The sequence below is a fragment of the Oreochromis aureus genome, linkage group 20, assembly GCF_013358895.1.
Source record: "Oreochromis aureus strain Israel breed Guangdong linkage group 20, ZZ_aureus, whole genome shotgun sequence".
NCBI classification, from domain to species: Eukaryota; Metazoa; Chordata; class Actinopteri; order Cichliformes; family Cichlidae; genus Oreochromis; species Oreochromis aureus.
Window position 1 is genome coordinate 18254305 of NC_052961.1, and position 16089 is coordinate 18270393.

Sequence of the window (16089 nt, forward strand, 5' to 3'; positions counted from 1 at the left end):
GATTCCTAATCCTAACCCTGTCTTCAAACTTCATGGGGACAGGCATTTTGTCCCCATAAGTGACTGTCGGTCCCCACAAGTACAGTAACATTCCAAATTTTGGTCCCTCATACACAAACATTACATTTATTCTAATATGCTTCAAAACGTCTTCTTAAATTAACACTACTACTACTGTAATATGCAATCAAATCTGCAGATTATGCTTTTTTGTTTTTCCACACCTGAAGACTAACTGATGAGACAGCAGTAGAATCCAGACCTATTCCAAATGGCACTCTGGACAAGCTGACACTAAACACTGAAACACTCAGGCCCTCATGTGCTCCTCCAAAGTAAATAGCAACGTTTCCAAAGATGATTCATTTTTATATCTCGACAGGAACACGCTGTCATCTACAGACCACATTCAACCCCTTCCTTGAGTGTGACAACACCCTGAATTTCCACAGCAACAAAGAGATGAGGAGTTGAGGATACCCAGTATAAACGCTGAGCTTACTTCTCTGACTACACTTACATGTTTAAGAAACAGTGCATGTTTTATTATCCTTAGAATTATCCTGCGGAGGACCAAGTTAATCTTTGTTTTCTTTTCACTCTGAAGGAATATGTTAAAGTCAGCATGACCGCTTTCAGGTTTGTAACAGCTCTGACACCAGTTTGCCAAATGCTAAATGTAATAAACATCTACAATCATGAAGCATCTGAGGTTACAGTGAGGCACAGTTACTAAAATAACTAAGCTTTTATGCTCACAACTGAATGGCATTTCAAATCAGATAAGTTTATCATAATCATTTACTTAAAAAAGTACCTAATGAGTTAGGAACAAAGAATCGCGCATTGTTTAGGGGAAATGAAAATGACACATAATATCCCAGATGTGTTCTGTTGGATTTAGGTGAGGCAAGTGTGGAGGCTTAGTGCACGAAGGAACCCAGGATCCACTGCACCAATGTAAGGTCCGACAATAGCTTCAAAGATTTCATCTTGATAACTAAAGGCAGTCAGGGTGCTGTTGCCTAGCCTGTAGATGTGTGTCTCTCCGTGGAAATGCCTTCCTGGACCACTACTTACACACCACCGAACTGCTCAAGCTTAAATGATGTTACATGAATTTTGTCTGCTGCATTCTCCTCCATACTCTGTGGTAGAAGACACAGCAAACCTTCTACCAATACCACATATTGATGTGCCCTCCTGGAGGGGTTGGACTAACTGTGCAACCTCTTTAGGGTCCAGATATCACTTCATGTGAGCCCTTCAGAATTCACTTCTGTAATTTATAGACAAAATTAAGTTTATTTAAAATGAAGCCATTTATATTTTCACCTTCACACTGAATAAATTATGCTTTTCCCAGCATTTTTGATCCTTTATAACTTCATTACTACACCAATTCATTTTTCATGAATCCTAAGTGTGTGTTCCTGTCTAGTCATCTTTGTGAGGACCAAAATCTGCATTCTACTATACTTGTGAGAACCAGCAGTCACTTGTGAGGACACACAACCCAGTCCTCATATTTTTGAAGGCATTTTTGAGGCTCAAAACGGGGTTTTAGTGTCAGGGTTACAATTAGGTTATGGTTAGGTTTAGGGTAAGGGTTAGGGGCTAGGGAAACCATTATGTCAATGAGGGTCCTCACTAAGATAGCTGAACGGGGTTGTTTGTGTGTGTGTGTGTGTGTGTGTGTGTGTGTGTATGTTTAATCCGTGGAAACTTTCATTGTTGACATTTACTTTGCAACTACTGGTCCACACTTTGGTATTCATAAAGCCTCGGCTTATATAAATAAGCACAGACAAACAGCATTGGGAGAATTATTTTTAATTCAACACACTACAGCAGTAATAGCATATCTCTGTGACCTTAAGCGCTGGAAATGTTGTGCGACACCCGTGTGGTCAGGAAACATTAGTGGAATGTTTACAAACGGAATAGCCAAGCATTGAAGGCAGTTACTGAACACAATTACAAAAGTAATCTAGTAAATTATAATATGACGAACAGTAACAGCGCTTCTTATAAAAAGAGGTTTGACTACCAGCTGAGAGTGAGGACAATAGGAATGCTTGCCAGGAATGTGAAAGTATTGATGGTTGGTGCCACAGATGTTGTAGCCCAAGTTTCCCATTCAAAGGACACATTGCTGTATGATGGGCTTTTGATCTATCAGCATAACACTTTAAGTACAGTATTCAGTGATGCTTGTGTCTTTGCACCTTACAAGACTCTGAAAACATGTATAACAGCAAACAGCAGAACCCTCTGGAGGTAAGGATACTAAAAGGTGCATATAGGGGCGTACCATCAGCACTATAGGCTATGACCACACCGCACTCATTTCCCTTCATCTCTGATATTAATACAGGGTTAGCACACATTGCAACTCAAGTAGGAACTAAAAGTTAGGTTTTCCATGGTTGTGCCTGGTAGCTGCAAGTTTGTTGTGATTTAACAAAACCAAAAACGAGAAGGGAAAATGAAGTGCAGTTCTTAGTTTGCGAAGGTCTGAGTCACAGCTTTGACGATATACTCAGCGCTGATGCCAAAGATGTCCAGAAGCTCTTGAGGCTTTCCACTGCGGGGAACACCAGTCACTGCCAGACGTGTCACGACAATACCAGGCTCACTTCCCACTGCTGACAGCACTGCTTCACCAAGACCACCTGGACAAAGGAGGATCGTCAAAAGGAATGAATGCATAAAAGTGATATTGGCATTTCTTTTAAATTACAACACAGCCAAAGGAAAAAAGCAAGTAATGATATGATGCTCCTTTATTCAAGTTTTTTTTTTTTTTTTTTTTTTAAAAACCAAACCCATCTAATGTCTAGGAGCCATAATTGTTGCCGCCATAAGAAAATCCTGCCCTTTCACAAACATGCTTTCTGTATGCACATACTCAAACACATGAACTGAACAACCTACCCTCCTTGTAGTGGTCCTCCACAGTGATGATCTGTCCCCTTGTTGCTCGGGCACTGGCCAGAATGGTAGCAGCATCCAGGGGCTTGATGGTGAATGGGTCAATCACACGGATGTTCTTTCCTATAAGAATGCATAAGGAAATTAATTTACAGGTTTATAGAGGCTATAGCGGTTCACTGGGCAGTTGAGGAGACCCTGGATTAAGCCTGTGTGTCCTCATAACAATACCAACACGTGTCAACTAGAGGGCAGTGTGGGTTACCTTGAGCAGCCAGCTTATCAGCAGCAGTGAGGGCCTCGTGCAGAGTAACACCAGCTCCAATCACAGTCACCTGATCATTATCAGACTGGCGAACCACCTGACCACACAGATATTATAGACGTATAAACATTATTGTGGGTGGGCATTTTGGTATGAAGACTGACTGCATTAGATGTATAACAAAAAGGGATTTAAAAAAAAAAAAAAAAAAAAAAGTTACCTTGGCTACACCCACTTCAAACTTCTCATCTGGGGAATAGATGACTGCAGTGGCTGGTCTACTTGTACGGATAAAACATATACCCTGAAAATGGAAAGTGCATTACAATATATTGACTGCTCTCCAACAACTTGATGAAGACATCTTGGACAAGCTACCACAAGGTGGCCACCAACCTTTGTGTTGGATGACAGTTCAACAGCTCTCTCTGTGGACACTGCATCACTGGGGTAAAACACAGTACATGTTGGGATGGCACGGAACATGGCCAAGTCCTCAAGGGCCATCTGGGATGGACCGTCCTCACCTGAAGCCAGAATACAATGAGTCGATGACAGACACTCACACGACACGCCTGCACTGCTCAATAGAAATCCAGTAGATGAAAAGCTTACCAATGGAGACTCCGCAGTGAGACCCTACCAGGTTGACATTCGTCTGAGAGATGGCTCCCATACGAATCTGGTCATAGGCCCTGGAGAAAAATGCCGCAAATGTGCTGGCAAATGCAACAGTGCGGTCACGGCTGGCACAGCCAATAGCCACTCCTACCTGTAGTAGTAAGGAGAGACATCAGCAACACTGTTTAGTTTAAAATGACAGACCCTTACCTAACCACATCCACTAAGTGCAAAGGGCAAAGTCAACTGGGCACAAATGAGAAGCAGCAGAAAGGACGGATTATCATGTGTGAATGTATAGTAACAGATTAGACCAAGTTGGAGCAGATTATAGTATTGAAGAGCAAACCAAGTTTACTAGTCTTTCATAACTGTTACAGGGTTCCAGGATTAAAAGCTTGACTAATAGTTAGCAGCACTGTTAAAACAGAGACCACAAATGAGGGAAGGGCACGTAAATCAGCCTGAGGACTGAAGGATAGTTTACCATATTCTGTTCAGCGATGAAACACTCGATGTAGCGATCAGGGAAGGCTTTCTTGAAGGTCTCTGAGAAAGTAGAGTTTTTGGTGTCTCCGTCGAGTGCCACCACTCTCTGGCTTGCCTGGCCCAGTTTTTTCAGTGCCACGCCATATGCCTGCCTTGTTGCCATCTAACAGAACAGAAAATACAATAGGTTAAGCAACAAACAGCCTTGATTGCTATGCTTAGCTATATCCACTTTAACACACTAATCTGAAAAAGAACCTTTACCAACATGATGAGCATTATAGCACAATACTCTGCACTGTCACAATAATTCACACACACAAGTTTTGGAATCATGTTCATTTCAGACAGCATCACCCCCTTAGACAAAAGCTGCTGAAGTAAACCATGTCTTTCACAGGTTCGTGTATAGAAAGTCTTTGAGATTAACTTGTAGCTTAACAAAGTTGTACTGCTGTAAAAACAGGTGTCCTATTTATAACATAGGAACAAAAAAAAATTAAAAAGGTTTTCATGATCCTTCAAAGCCAAAATCCTAACAGTTAAAATGTGCTTAATCTTCCAGCTCTGACATGTATGGGGATATTTTTTGCTACAGCTTTTTTTAAACAAAAAACAAACAAAAACACTACACACACAATCCCCCACAGTGTAATATAAAATGGTACACTAGAATTCTGACACAGTCATGGAAGATTTCAAGCCCTGTACACACTGTCTGTACAAATACTGCATGTGTACTTCAAAGGTATTTGAAGAGGTTAACATTGCACAATACTGCACATGATGCCATTACTAGATAACTGCAGAGTGTGGATCATGTTAGCAGTTCTAGTAACACCAGTCTTCTCTTATTCCAGGTTATTGTGGACTGGATGTAGATATGCACTGCTTTAGTTAAGCCATAATAATGTGACACAGCCCAAATTCACCAATTTCTTTCTAGGTTAAAATAGTGCCAAACTGTTCTAATTTCACAATTCTGGTTTACAACAGCTCGGTAAAAGCTCAGTCCCAAGGATTAAGCAAATTCTTACATTAAATTGTGAAAAATTTGTTTAACCTTTTAGTTTCTGGTGTCCACTAACCAAAGTGGTAAACTTTAAACTAGTTTTCTAATCAACTACATCCCTAGATAAGAAAAATTTGCTAGTCAATATTGATGTCCGTGTCTCTGCTGCATCTACAGGTAAACACTGCAAAGTTTCTCAATATCTTTAACCTAGCAGGAGTTTGCATGTGGCTAAACAGAAAAAAAAGCAAAGGACAGTGAATATTTAGAATTATATTTAATTTTTTTTTTTTTTAATATAAAGACCCTTAAGTATGGACAACACTGTTCCAGGTGGTGTTTTTGTGCCATATTAGTAATGAAACAAAGCCACCACTCATGCTAAATAAGATTCATACTGACAACTGTATCAGCAAACTTTAAACTGCTGACCACTCAGTCTTGAGTGACTTTGGACCCAATACTACAAAAGATCCCAATACTCAAAAACTAAAAAGTAGACACAAACAAGCAACTCTGAAGGTACCTTGTCTCCCTTCTTGTATCCTGGAGGTGAAGCCAGTGAGATGGGGCTAAGGTCAGCTGGCGCTGTATCCTCATTGGGCAGATCAGGGCAGAGAGTTTTGTTGGGCACCTGGATCTGTGACTGCAGATCATTCAGGATTTCATCCACCCTGTCCTTGGGGATCGGCTTTCCATGCCAGTTCTCCAAATCCTCAATACCTACAGTAAAGTGGCAAATAAGTCTCATGTTTAAAATTCAGAGAACAGTTCTAACTAGATACAGTAAATATGCAAAAAAACACCAACCTTTGAGGCCTCTGCCCTTGAATGTCTTGGCAACAATGCAGGTAGGTTTGCCTTTGACCTGCTGAGCCTGCCAGAAAGCTTTGCACAGCTCCTCCACATCGTGTCCATCCACAACATACGTGTTCCACCTACAAACATAGAATGTTATTAACATCTGAACATGGCTGTAAACCATCAAAAAGCAGATATATACAGGGAAAGAAAAATAATAAGGTCAAGCCATAGTTTTGATAATTTGTTTCTACAGGTTATGAGATGAGATAAATGCACGTGCTGACCCAAAGGCTTCACAACGTTTGCGGTAGATCTCCATGTCGTGTTTCAGAGGTGCTGGCTCACTCTGACCAAGCCGATTAACATCCAGAATAGCCACCAGGTTGTCCAGCTGGTAGTGGGAACCAAAGGCCATGGCCTCCCAAACTGAGCCCTCTGAGCACTCTCCATCTCCCAGCATGCAGTACACACGATAACTACAACACAGTCAGTTAATAACAGACATTAGAATCTCCATAATATCTACTTTGAGAATTTTTCTGTTGGTGCAGTGCAACAGATTATGCTTCTCTTGTTAAAAAACAAAACAAAAACACCAGTAGTAACAGGATTTCACCACTGAAGAAACTTCCTAGTTAGAGTAAATAAGACTGCTTTTAAGTGGTCTTGAGCAAATGTGAGTATAAAACATCCACTTTAGATTAACACCACACAGTGACAACTGCAAAAATATTTCAGGTAACCCTGTGCAAGTTTTAAAGAAGTTTTTAATAGTCTTATGATTTCACACTGATACATATACATACTGACCTGGATTTGTCAAAGTATTTGCCGGTATAGGCCATCCCACATGCAGCCCCAAGACCCTGTCCCAGAGATCCAGTAGCTACATCAACAAAATCCAATTTCTGTGTTTGAAAAGAAGAAATTGGAAAGAAGAGAAGTTGTACATGATACAGAGAGTGGCTTGCACACAATTTTCTCCTTTTCTTCCCAATAAATAAATAAATAAATAAATAAATAAATAAATAAATAAATAAATAACAGAATGGGTCTCAAGATTCCCAACTCACTGGTGTGGGGTGTCCCTCCAAGTCAGAATCAATCTTACGCAGGTTAACCAGCTCAGACTCTTTCACAAAACCTGCCTCTGCCCAGGCAGCGTACAGGACAGGTGCAGCATGACCCTGGCAATAAGAAGAAGAGCGTTAAAAGATCCTGACCAAATACAGAACAATTAATCTCAATTAAAAGATATGCACCTACCTTTGAGAGAACAAAGCGGTCGTTACACTGGTTGCGAGGATCATCCGCTTTGTAGCGCATGGCATGGAAAAAGAGCACGGACATGAGCTCAGCTGCACTGCAACATGATGTGGGATGACTGGAAAGAGAACAACAGAAAAGCTACCGTGACAGTATAAATGCCATCGTGTTAGAAAGAAAAGAAAATCCACCCAAAGTGCATAACATGCACGTGTTGCTGCACTTAGAAATAAACAAACAAAACAAACACTCAATTTTAGTTTTACAAGACACACCAAACATTTAATATGCCAAACGATGATGCTCTTTAGCACAAGTCATATATTGTTAATTGTTATTTATTTTTTGGACCATCACTGCCTCAGGAAGGCAGCCAGGTTACCACACTTCAGAAAAAAAAAAAGAAAAAAAATCTTGTGAAACTGTTAGTTGCTACACAGTCGTCGAGTACTGTAATCATTTAGAAATTCCACATTGCCCAACACATCTCAGCTTCCCTGTGCAGGTTAAATGGCATATCAACCATGCTTGGAACAAATTATCCAATCTGAACAAACATCAGCATAAACATTTTAAAATAACTCAATGCTCCGTTTACCACGTGTTCTTCTGTTGAGAGACAACCTGCTGAGAAATGAAGTAGAGTCAGAAAAACCACAAGGAAAAGAAAGAGGCACAAGTGTAACGTTTCTTTGACTGTTGAGGAACAATGCTCCTCAAGAAGTCCTTTGTTTAAAAAAGGATATAATCTTTATAAAGCCCTCATAGTACAGTTAGAATAAACTCCTGCATATCCTTGTCAAGAAACAAAGGAAACAGGTTTATCAACTGCCTATTAAGGCTGCATTTGAGATTATGAAAAAAAAAAAAAATTGCACAATGCAAACCAACTGGCTGCTGGATAATTGTAAGAGAAACAAGCACAAACTAAAGCATCTGGCCAGGTGACTGACATATACTATAAATAAAGCTGAGGGTTTTTACTGCCTCTTTGATTCCGACATCCACTTTTCTGTCTCAGATTTGATGTTATGAAGCAAGATATGCTACTCTAAGCTTTAGTTTGCGTCATTCTAGTCTAAACAAAGTGTTGTGTTGTGATGTATGTGAAATGTAGTAGATGACATGACTTGATTAACTCACAAACTACGGTTTCAGTTTTGGATATTGTAACACTTGTATAGACCGATTTGCTCTCTAAATTGAATATTAACAGAGCAAAGGGCGCTCACACTAATCCCTATAAAGCTACACCCTCGTCAACTCCTACTTCCCGCTTGGACTCGAATCAACCTATTGGGTTACTTCCCGACAGTGACCAGGAAGATATCAGCGATAGCTCAAAAAGAAAATTCTGGCATTCTGGGAACGCCAATATTTATGATAAAGTATTACCACAACCCCCCCTTCCCAATAGCCCAGATTTACCACACTTTACGCAGATATCCTCAAGCTGGCGATTTGACCGACTAAGAGCCAGCAGCAAAATTCAGCCTCAAACTAACCAAGAGATCCATCCTTTCCTATCATCATGTGATTTCTGTTAGCTAGTAAACGCCTGTTGATGTTAATAACCACTTGACTTTGAGTGTTATAAGCATGTATGCTAGGCTAGAGTGCCTAAAAGTCAAGCCACCAGTAAATAAGGCCGTCATTTATTTTGTAGAGGAAAAAAACAAAACAAACACTGTTAGCATATGGTAGCCTTAGCAATAGCTGTAGGCTCGGCTAACCCTCAAGTCACAACGTAACTTATTAAAACGTTTCGCGAAGCAGTCGCATAACATTAGGTAGCATACCTGCTGCTAGCGGTTTGCCGTGGCTGGGTAACCGCGTGAATTTAATCTGCAGCACGTGCAACCAGGCCCAGAGGTAGTGCATGCCTTCGCCCCAGTAACCTTATAGCACATACTATATATTTTTTTAAATCGTATACAGGATTTATTTAATACTCCAGCTAATGATTGCAACTCTGAACAACTTACCCTGAGTTAGAGGCGCATGTTGCCTTGATGGAGTTGATCCGGAGCTTGTTAGCGACGTCCTTCAGTCCTTGCAGAGTCTTTTCATCGGGTTTGTGGTAGCTAGTCATGGTTTATGGACGTATGGTCGTCTGCTTCAGGTAGTAATCGTGGTTAATTCAATGCGAAGGGTGCTTCCCCCGGTGTCGTCGTTTCAACGTTGGGCCACTGAAATGCTAGCTGACCGGTGTTAAGTACTGGAGAGGAAGGGGAGATGTCGCACAGGACGGGTTTTGTTTCCTCAAACAGCCACGCCCACCAAATCAAACCATTGGAGGAAGAGTAGTGGTTCAAGCCGCCCTCGTCAGTCCCTCTCAGCGTGTTCAAGATACATATCTGATGTTGCTTCATGCCGATCTCGTTTCATTAAAATCAGTAAATTTCCAAGATAACAGTAACAAAAGTGTGGACCCCTATTCTACTCCCCTTATGGAAAATACAGGTATCCACAAGTGGAGTTGCACTGCACTGATGTGCGAACAACTACCGCTTTCTTAACTTATTATAATATGTATGTTTTCTTCAAGTGGGACGTTAACTTCCTGGTTATATTTATGGAATGATGATGGTGTGTTTAAATGCCAGTCAGCTGAAACAAACGCAGGATCTGATGTATATTCCGAAATCTGCTGATTTGCCACACAGGCCCATAATGTCACTGTCCCCTTAAAACTGTAGCTGGATGGCTGCCAACAAGGAAGCCGACGGCAGATTTTGCTCTCTCATCCTTACTCAGGGAAACACATGGAGTCTGTCTAATACCACCGTCTGTGAACAATACAAGGTACTAAGGTACAAGGTACTAGCCAGAGTCACTTCATTTTGCATCAGTTGTCATTTTTGCATTTAGACAGACACATCAGAAATAAACATTTTCTAAAACTTTATTGTTTAAAAATAGCTCAGCTGTAACAATGAGTGTATGGAAATGAAAAACATTTTTTGTGCAAAGTCATGGATGATTAATCCTACAAGATACTGTACCAAAACATAGAGTACTTCATACAGAGGTGTATTTGGTCATTCATCATCAGACAACAGGTCATTTCAAGAAAATGAAGTCAGTCCAACACTTCCCCATTCTGGCCATAATTACACATCTTATTGCGCATACATTTCCTCTTCTCGAAGTTCCTGAAATTACACAATGCCACTAAATCAAAAGGGTAAAAAATAAAACCAAAAATAAAAATATATTTTGTTTTTGTTACCCTGATTCTTTCCCAGGCTTCAGCTCTGTCCTCAGGGAAGACAGGATTTTTGTCGAGTCTTTCCAGCTGTGGCACTAGTATCAGCACATTTATCCGGTATTCGGAATTTTCCGCGACTGGGTTCCCAGAGAGAACCAACACGCGAAGGCTTTGTGACAGAAAGCCAATGTATCGTAGAGCATTCTCATCTATGATTGCATTGCCTCTAAGGGAGAAAGAAGACAAATTATGGGATTAATATCTTTCTGATTTTTTACTGACTGGATTATTGGAAGCGTTATTACGACTGATCTTTATTATTACAACACATTGTAGTCATGTGAAAAATAAAGTTATCCATAGCACTTTATGCAGTCCTGTGAAAAACTAAGTACAACATAACTGCTTCCATTGGAATTAAGAGGGTAAGTAGCAGCCAAGGGCTACTAATCAAATTGCACTTGATTCACTGAGTTGATTAATCTGTGACAAAAAAGAATGATCAAGTACAGCTTATTTGGAAGGGTTGACAAGAAAAAGTCTATTCCTTCTAAAAAAAACAAAACAAAACGTGGCAACACAGCTTAGATTTGCAAAGCTGCATTTGAACAAACCGGAAGACTTGTGAAACAATGTCCTTTGGAAAGACATGACAAAAGTGAAAATGTTTATCTGTAATGCACAGCACCATTTGTGGTGAAAACCAAACACAGCTTATTAGGACAAACACCTCAGGCCAACTGTCAAGCATGGTGGTAGAGAATGATGATTTGGGCTTGTTTTGTAGCCATAGGACCTGGGCACCTTGCAATCATTGAGTTGAACACAAACTTTTCTGTACACCAAAATATTATAGGACAACAGTCCCAAGCACAGCAGCAAATCTACAACAGAATGTCTGAAAAAAGAAAATGTGTTGCCACAGTGTTGCAATGTCCCAGTCAAAGTCAAGACTTCAGTCTCAGTGAAATGCTTTGACAGAACCTTAAGAGAGATGTTCATAAACAAATGCCCCCAAACCCCAACGAACTGAAGAAATGTTGTAAAGAAGTAAACCAAAATTCCTCCACAATGTAAGAGACTGATTAATTCATACACAATTACTTCAAGTTATTGCTGCTAAAGTGGTTCTTAAATCTAGTTAATTATGGTGTCTACTTAGTTTCTCACAGGACTGAAGTTTTCCATGTGACCATGCACCTGGCATTGAGGTACTGAAGACACTTCATGCTGGGACTGAGGCCGTCGAGCGACTCTAGCTGATTGTCTCGAAGGTGAAGTGTGGTGAGGCGCTCTAACTTCTCCAAACCCTCAAGACGTTTGATAGCATTTTGGGCCTAGACAGAAAGCAAGACTAGTCACAAGCAACCAGGTACTTGGTTTATTACATGGGGATCAGGATAGTGGTAGAGGATAAACTTTATCAATCATGTTTGTGTTAATAACCAAACCAAGACACTTTGTGTACCAGATACAATTGCTGGAGATGTGGGAGGTTGATGCCATCAGTGGTTTCCAAGTGATTTCCCCTCAACTCTAGAGTTACCAGATTTGCAAAACTGCCATACTGGAAACCATTAAGCCTCTGAATACGGTTACCTGCAAACAAGGTTTGTTGGGAAATGTTCATCTTTAGTTAAGTCAAATATTGCTTTTAACAGTGATAACATGTGGAATAGTAAATTCCCATCTTTTTGCAGGAACAACTGTTTATATCAAATAACAGTGACAATATCTTTCGCTTAACGTATTTTATTATATTTACAAGACAACTTCTGCGGCTTGGATAAGTGATGGGGGAACCAACTATTAACGGTTTCTTACTTGACTGGCCTTGCCATAGAGATCGCCAGATTAGCTGAAAAAATTCATTCCACTTTACCTGACGTAAAACCAACAAACCAACCTGTAAGATTGAGGCTTTCCAAGGCAGGCCCAACTAGGCCATCTACATCAGTTAGCTGATTCATTGCTATACTCAGCCACTGCAGGTAGGTCAGTTGAGCAAACGGTTGCTCTTTGAAGCACATCACAGCATTATTGTCGACCTACAAAAGACAAATTACATTCAATAAATGTAATTAAATGGATTTTTACTGACAGCCACAAAGTTGTCCTCAACTAAATGTACAAGGAATTTCTTCTTGCCTTCAGCCAAAGAAGCTGGGTCAGAGATGACAAAGGAGAAAGATCAGCAAGGTGGTTGTTGGATAAATCCAGAAAACGTATGTGAATATAACTGTTGATTGCAGCTATATCATCCAGTCCTCTAAGGGTGAAGAAAACTGGTTTGAATCAGAAGAAACTCTTTCAAGATAACAGAACAGTTTTGCTCTGCGGGCATTTCTCTAATTACCTTTTCTGAAGGTTCAGCTTGACAAATGCGTGTGCTAATCCATTTCCTGTTCGGCAAAGCAATGACAGCCCTTGACTTATGATTTCTTGGGTTAAATGTTGAACTTCTACCTGTACAAAAATGAGATATAAATGAAAGGCTAGTGGCTTCAACACAGAAACGACAAAAGTACTACAACTTTATTTTATTCAAAACACAAAATGAATGACAGCTTAAATTGCACAATGATAAACCAATGACAGCAAGTTATCATGTAAGGTGAAGGTCAGGCTAGCCACTTTGTTCGGTACACCTGTTCAACCGCTCATTAGGGTAAGTATCTAATCAGTCAATCAAATGGCACCAACTCAATGTATTCAGGCATACATTCAGAGTTAAAACAACCCAGTCAGTGGCTGAAACGACCCAGTGAAACTGAAACTGGGCACAGGAATGGGGAAGAAAACTGACATTGAATGTGGCACAGTTCTTGGTGCCAGACGGGCTGGTTTGAGTATTTTAGAAACTGCTGATCTACCAGGATTTTCCCCACACAAACATTTCTAGGGTTTACAGACAGTAGTCCAAAAAAAGAGAAAATATCCAGTGAGCGAAAATTTCTTGTTGATATCAGAGGTCAAAGAATGGCCAGACTCATGACAACCAAAATATACAGAAGAGCATTTTTGAATGCATCACATGTTGAACCTTGAAGTAGATGGGCAACAGCAGCAGAAGACCACATTGAGTTCCACTCCTGTCACCTGTGAGTAAGAAACTGAATCTAAATTCCCACAGAATCACCAAAATTGGACAACAAAACACTGGAAAATGTTGAGTCTTGATTTCTGCTACAACATTTGTATGATAGGGTCAGAAACTGGTGTAAACAACATGAAATATATATAAAATATATTGTATATATTAAAAAATTATATATATAAAATATATATAAACACATGTATATATATACACTGCTTTTTAATTTATTTATTTTATTCTATTTATTTATTTATTTATTTTCCACCTTCGATGTATATTGGTTTCTCTTTTTCTTACTTTAGCACCTTTGTGGTCCAGCTACCCAATTTCGCTGTGCAAGAAACTGCACAATGACAATAAAAAGCTCTAAGTCTCTCTAAGAAAGCATGGATTCAGCCTCTCTTGTATCAACAGTTCAGTAATTGCTGACCATAGCTCTCTCTTCATGTACCCATCTTCTATTGGGTGCTTTCGGGTAGATGGCGTGCAATGTCGCAAAGCTCAAATAATTTCAGACTGGTCCCTTGAAGATGACAGCAAGTTCACCAGATCGCAATCCAATAAAGCACCTTGGCGTGTATAATCATGGATGTTCAGCTGACAAATTTGCAGCAAATGTGAGATGCTGTCATCAACCAAAATCTGTGAGGAATGGTTACCAACACTGTGTTGAACCTATGCCACACAGAATTAACACAGTTCAGAAGACAAAAGTCTTCTCTTAGCCAAGGTATATCTGGCTAGTAATGGTCCAACACATTACTAGCCACTGATTTGACCGTTTTGCCAAGACAGTTTCCCAGAGAAGCCTACCGTCAGAAAAAGAAAATTAAGATCTTCATTGAAAAATGTTTTTATTCTAAGACTAGGCTTAATCCATGTCAGTGAAACCGCCAGCAGAGGGCCACTCCCAAGGCTCAAACTGTCATTTATTAGTCCAGAGGTTCCCAAAGCGTGGGGCCCGCCCCCTAGGGGGGGCGCAGAGCCATTGCAGGGGGGGGGGGGCGGTATGAAAAAAAAAAAAAAAGAGCGCTTGACACTGTGGGCAGGTTTTTGATGGGGCTCCCACACAAACGCAAAGCAGGAGATGAAGCATCGCCAAATATGTTTCCAAACCAACTTCGTCCCAAGCCAAAGACAGGAAAATATGGTGAACCCATTTTGCACAGAGAGGCATTTTTTGAAAAATGTATTGATAGCAATGTTGAATATTATTACACAAGAAAAAAAACAACTACACGTAAAATAATTACACCGTGACGCCTCTGCCTTTCTAAATGGAGGGACAGTAACTGCGTGTGTATATGTAAGCGTGTAAAACCTGAAGATAGTCAGATTAACAGTAACAGTATTTTGTCTCTGCCATTCTGTAATTCATCTCATGTAAACAATAATGTGGCGCACAGCGTGACGTGAAAAGAGGCACATACCTTTGACGTTGCGTGACGAACTCTGTAATCCTCGTCCACAAAAAAGGAGTTTTAAATAATCTCCGTTTTCGGTGAATCGCAACGCCGTTTACGTGTTGACGAAAAGCCCAAACGCATAGAAACAGATGAGTTTTCAAAAATACCCGTGTAGGTGTGGACGTAGCGTAAAAGAGTTAGTAGTATATTTTATCAATGCCTGTAATTTATTGCCTTTTAATTGTATTTGCTTAATTGTTTACTAAATGTTTGAGGTGTGAAATAAACCGCAATGGAGCAAAATATGGGTGTGTGTGTTTGGAGGATGTGTTTGTGGGGGGGGGTTAGGTGGTGGTGGGGCGCGAACATTTTTCTTGTAAAAAAGGGGGGCCTGGCAAAAAAAGTTTGGGAACCACTGTCAACAACTAGAATTTAAATATGGAAGACCTTCAAAATCATTTATGGGAGTACTTTACAATAAGCTGGGCCTCTTTTGGAAACTAGTGACCCATTACTAATATGCCCAGAAAATACCCTGTGTAGCGGGTTAAATGGTGCACACACAAGAGTAAACAGACAAGCTCCAACTTTATCAAAGACATTACGTTGAGTCTGTTTGGGTAATCAGGGTGATGCACGTGATTCATACGAAATTGACAGCACAGAGCTACCCCCGAGCATATACGAGTTAGCTGCAAATATGCTCGGCAGACGCCCCCCCCATTTACTTTCATACCTTCTCATCTTCGGCTTCTTTAAGGTGTTCTTCTTCTCCTTCCACATCCGATAATACTGGGTCTTCGTCAAAGTCAGACATCCTGTTTAGTAACCCTTATAATTTGACTAGTTACAGACCAGCTGAAGAGTGGATTAGAGAACTGCAACAGAATTGCCAACCAGCTAACTTGCTTATTTTGTGACTGCTGCCCGACCAAGCTGGCTATCTATTTACAGTGTTTAGCGTTGTACATTTATGTTAGAACT

At 40.3% G+C, this 16089-nt stretch overlaps 2 protein-coding genes across 3 annotated transcripts; both read right to left on the minus strand.

Moving 5' to 3' along the window:
* Nucleotides 1–1816: 1816 nt before the first annotated feature.
* Nucleotides 1817–9638, minus strand: tktb (transketolase b). Its single transcript, XM_031753207.2, has 14 exons — nucleotides 9377–9638; nucleotides 7392–7509; nucleotides 7199–7312; nucleotides 6936–7033; nucleotides 6410–6601; nucleotides 6132–6259; nucleotides 5848–6044; nucleotides 4308–4472; nucleotides 3815–3971; nucleotides 3596–3726; nucleotides 3420–3503; nucleotides 3200–3296; nucleotides 2938–3057; nucleotides 1817–2675 (listed from the first exon to the last, which is right to left on the minus strand). The coding sequence occupies exons 1-14, from the start codon at nucleotides 9481–9483 to the stop codon at nucleotides 2503–2505; spliced, it is 1881 nt and encodes a 626-aa protein (XP_031609067.1). The 5' UTR covers nucleotides 9484–9638; the 3' UTR covers nucleotides 1817–2502.
* A 680-nt stretch (nucleotides 9639–10318) lies between these two features.
* lrrc23 (leucine rich repeat containing 23) lies at nucleotides 10319–15983 on the minus strand. Of its 2 annotated transcripts, none has more exons than XM_031753305.2 (8): nucleotides 15842–15983; nucleotides 12959–13068; nucleotides 12751–12871; nucleotides 12509–12650; nucleotides 12071–12201; nucleotides 11803–11939; nucleotides 10624–10828; nucleotides 10319–10546 (listed from the first exon to the last, which is right to left on the minus strand). In XM_031753305.2, the coding sequence occupies exons 1-8, from the start codon at nucleotides 15920–15922 to the stop codon at nucleotides 10514–10516; spliced, it is 960 nt and encodes a 319-aa protein (XP_031609165.2). In that variant the 5' UTR covers nucleotides 15923–15983; the 3' UTR covers nucleotides 10319–10513. The 2 variants fall into 2 exon arrangements, with proteins under 2 accessions (XP_031609165.2, XP_039460923.1); XM_039604989.1 differs by having other exon boundaries at nucleotides 11773–11939.
* Nucleotides 15984–16089: the final 106 nt, after the last annotated feature.

Excerpts from the sequence above, each read along its gene's own strand:
- lrrc23 (XM_039604989.1), bottom strand. The coding sequence starts at position 15,922 with ATGTCTGACTTTGACGAAGACCCAGTATTATCGGATGTGGAAGGAGAA. Across the intron at positions 13,069-15,841 it reads AAGAAGCCGAAGATGAGAAG|GTAGAAGTTCAACATTTAAC; the intron begins GTATGAAAGTAA and ends ATTTTTGTACAG. Across the intron at positions 12,202-12,508 it reads GGAAAGCCTCAATCTTACAG|GTAACCGTATTCAGAGGCTT; the intron begins GTTGGTTTGTTG and ends CCTTGTTTGCAG.
- tktb (XM_031753207.2), bottom strand. The coding sequence starts at position 9,483 with ATGACTAGCTACCACAAACCCGATGAAAAGACTCTGCAAGGACTGAAG. Across the intron at positions 3,727-3,814 it reads TCACTGCGGAGTCTCCATTG|GTGAGGACGGTCCATCCCAG; the intron begins GTAAGCTTTTCA and ends TTCTGGCTTCAG. Across the intron at positions 3,504-3,595 it reads AACTGTCATCCAACACAAAG|GGTATATGTTTTATCCGTAC; the intron begins GTTGGTGGCCAC and ends TTCCATTTTCAG.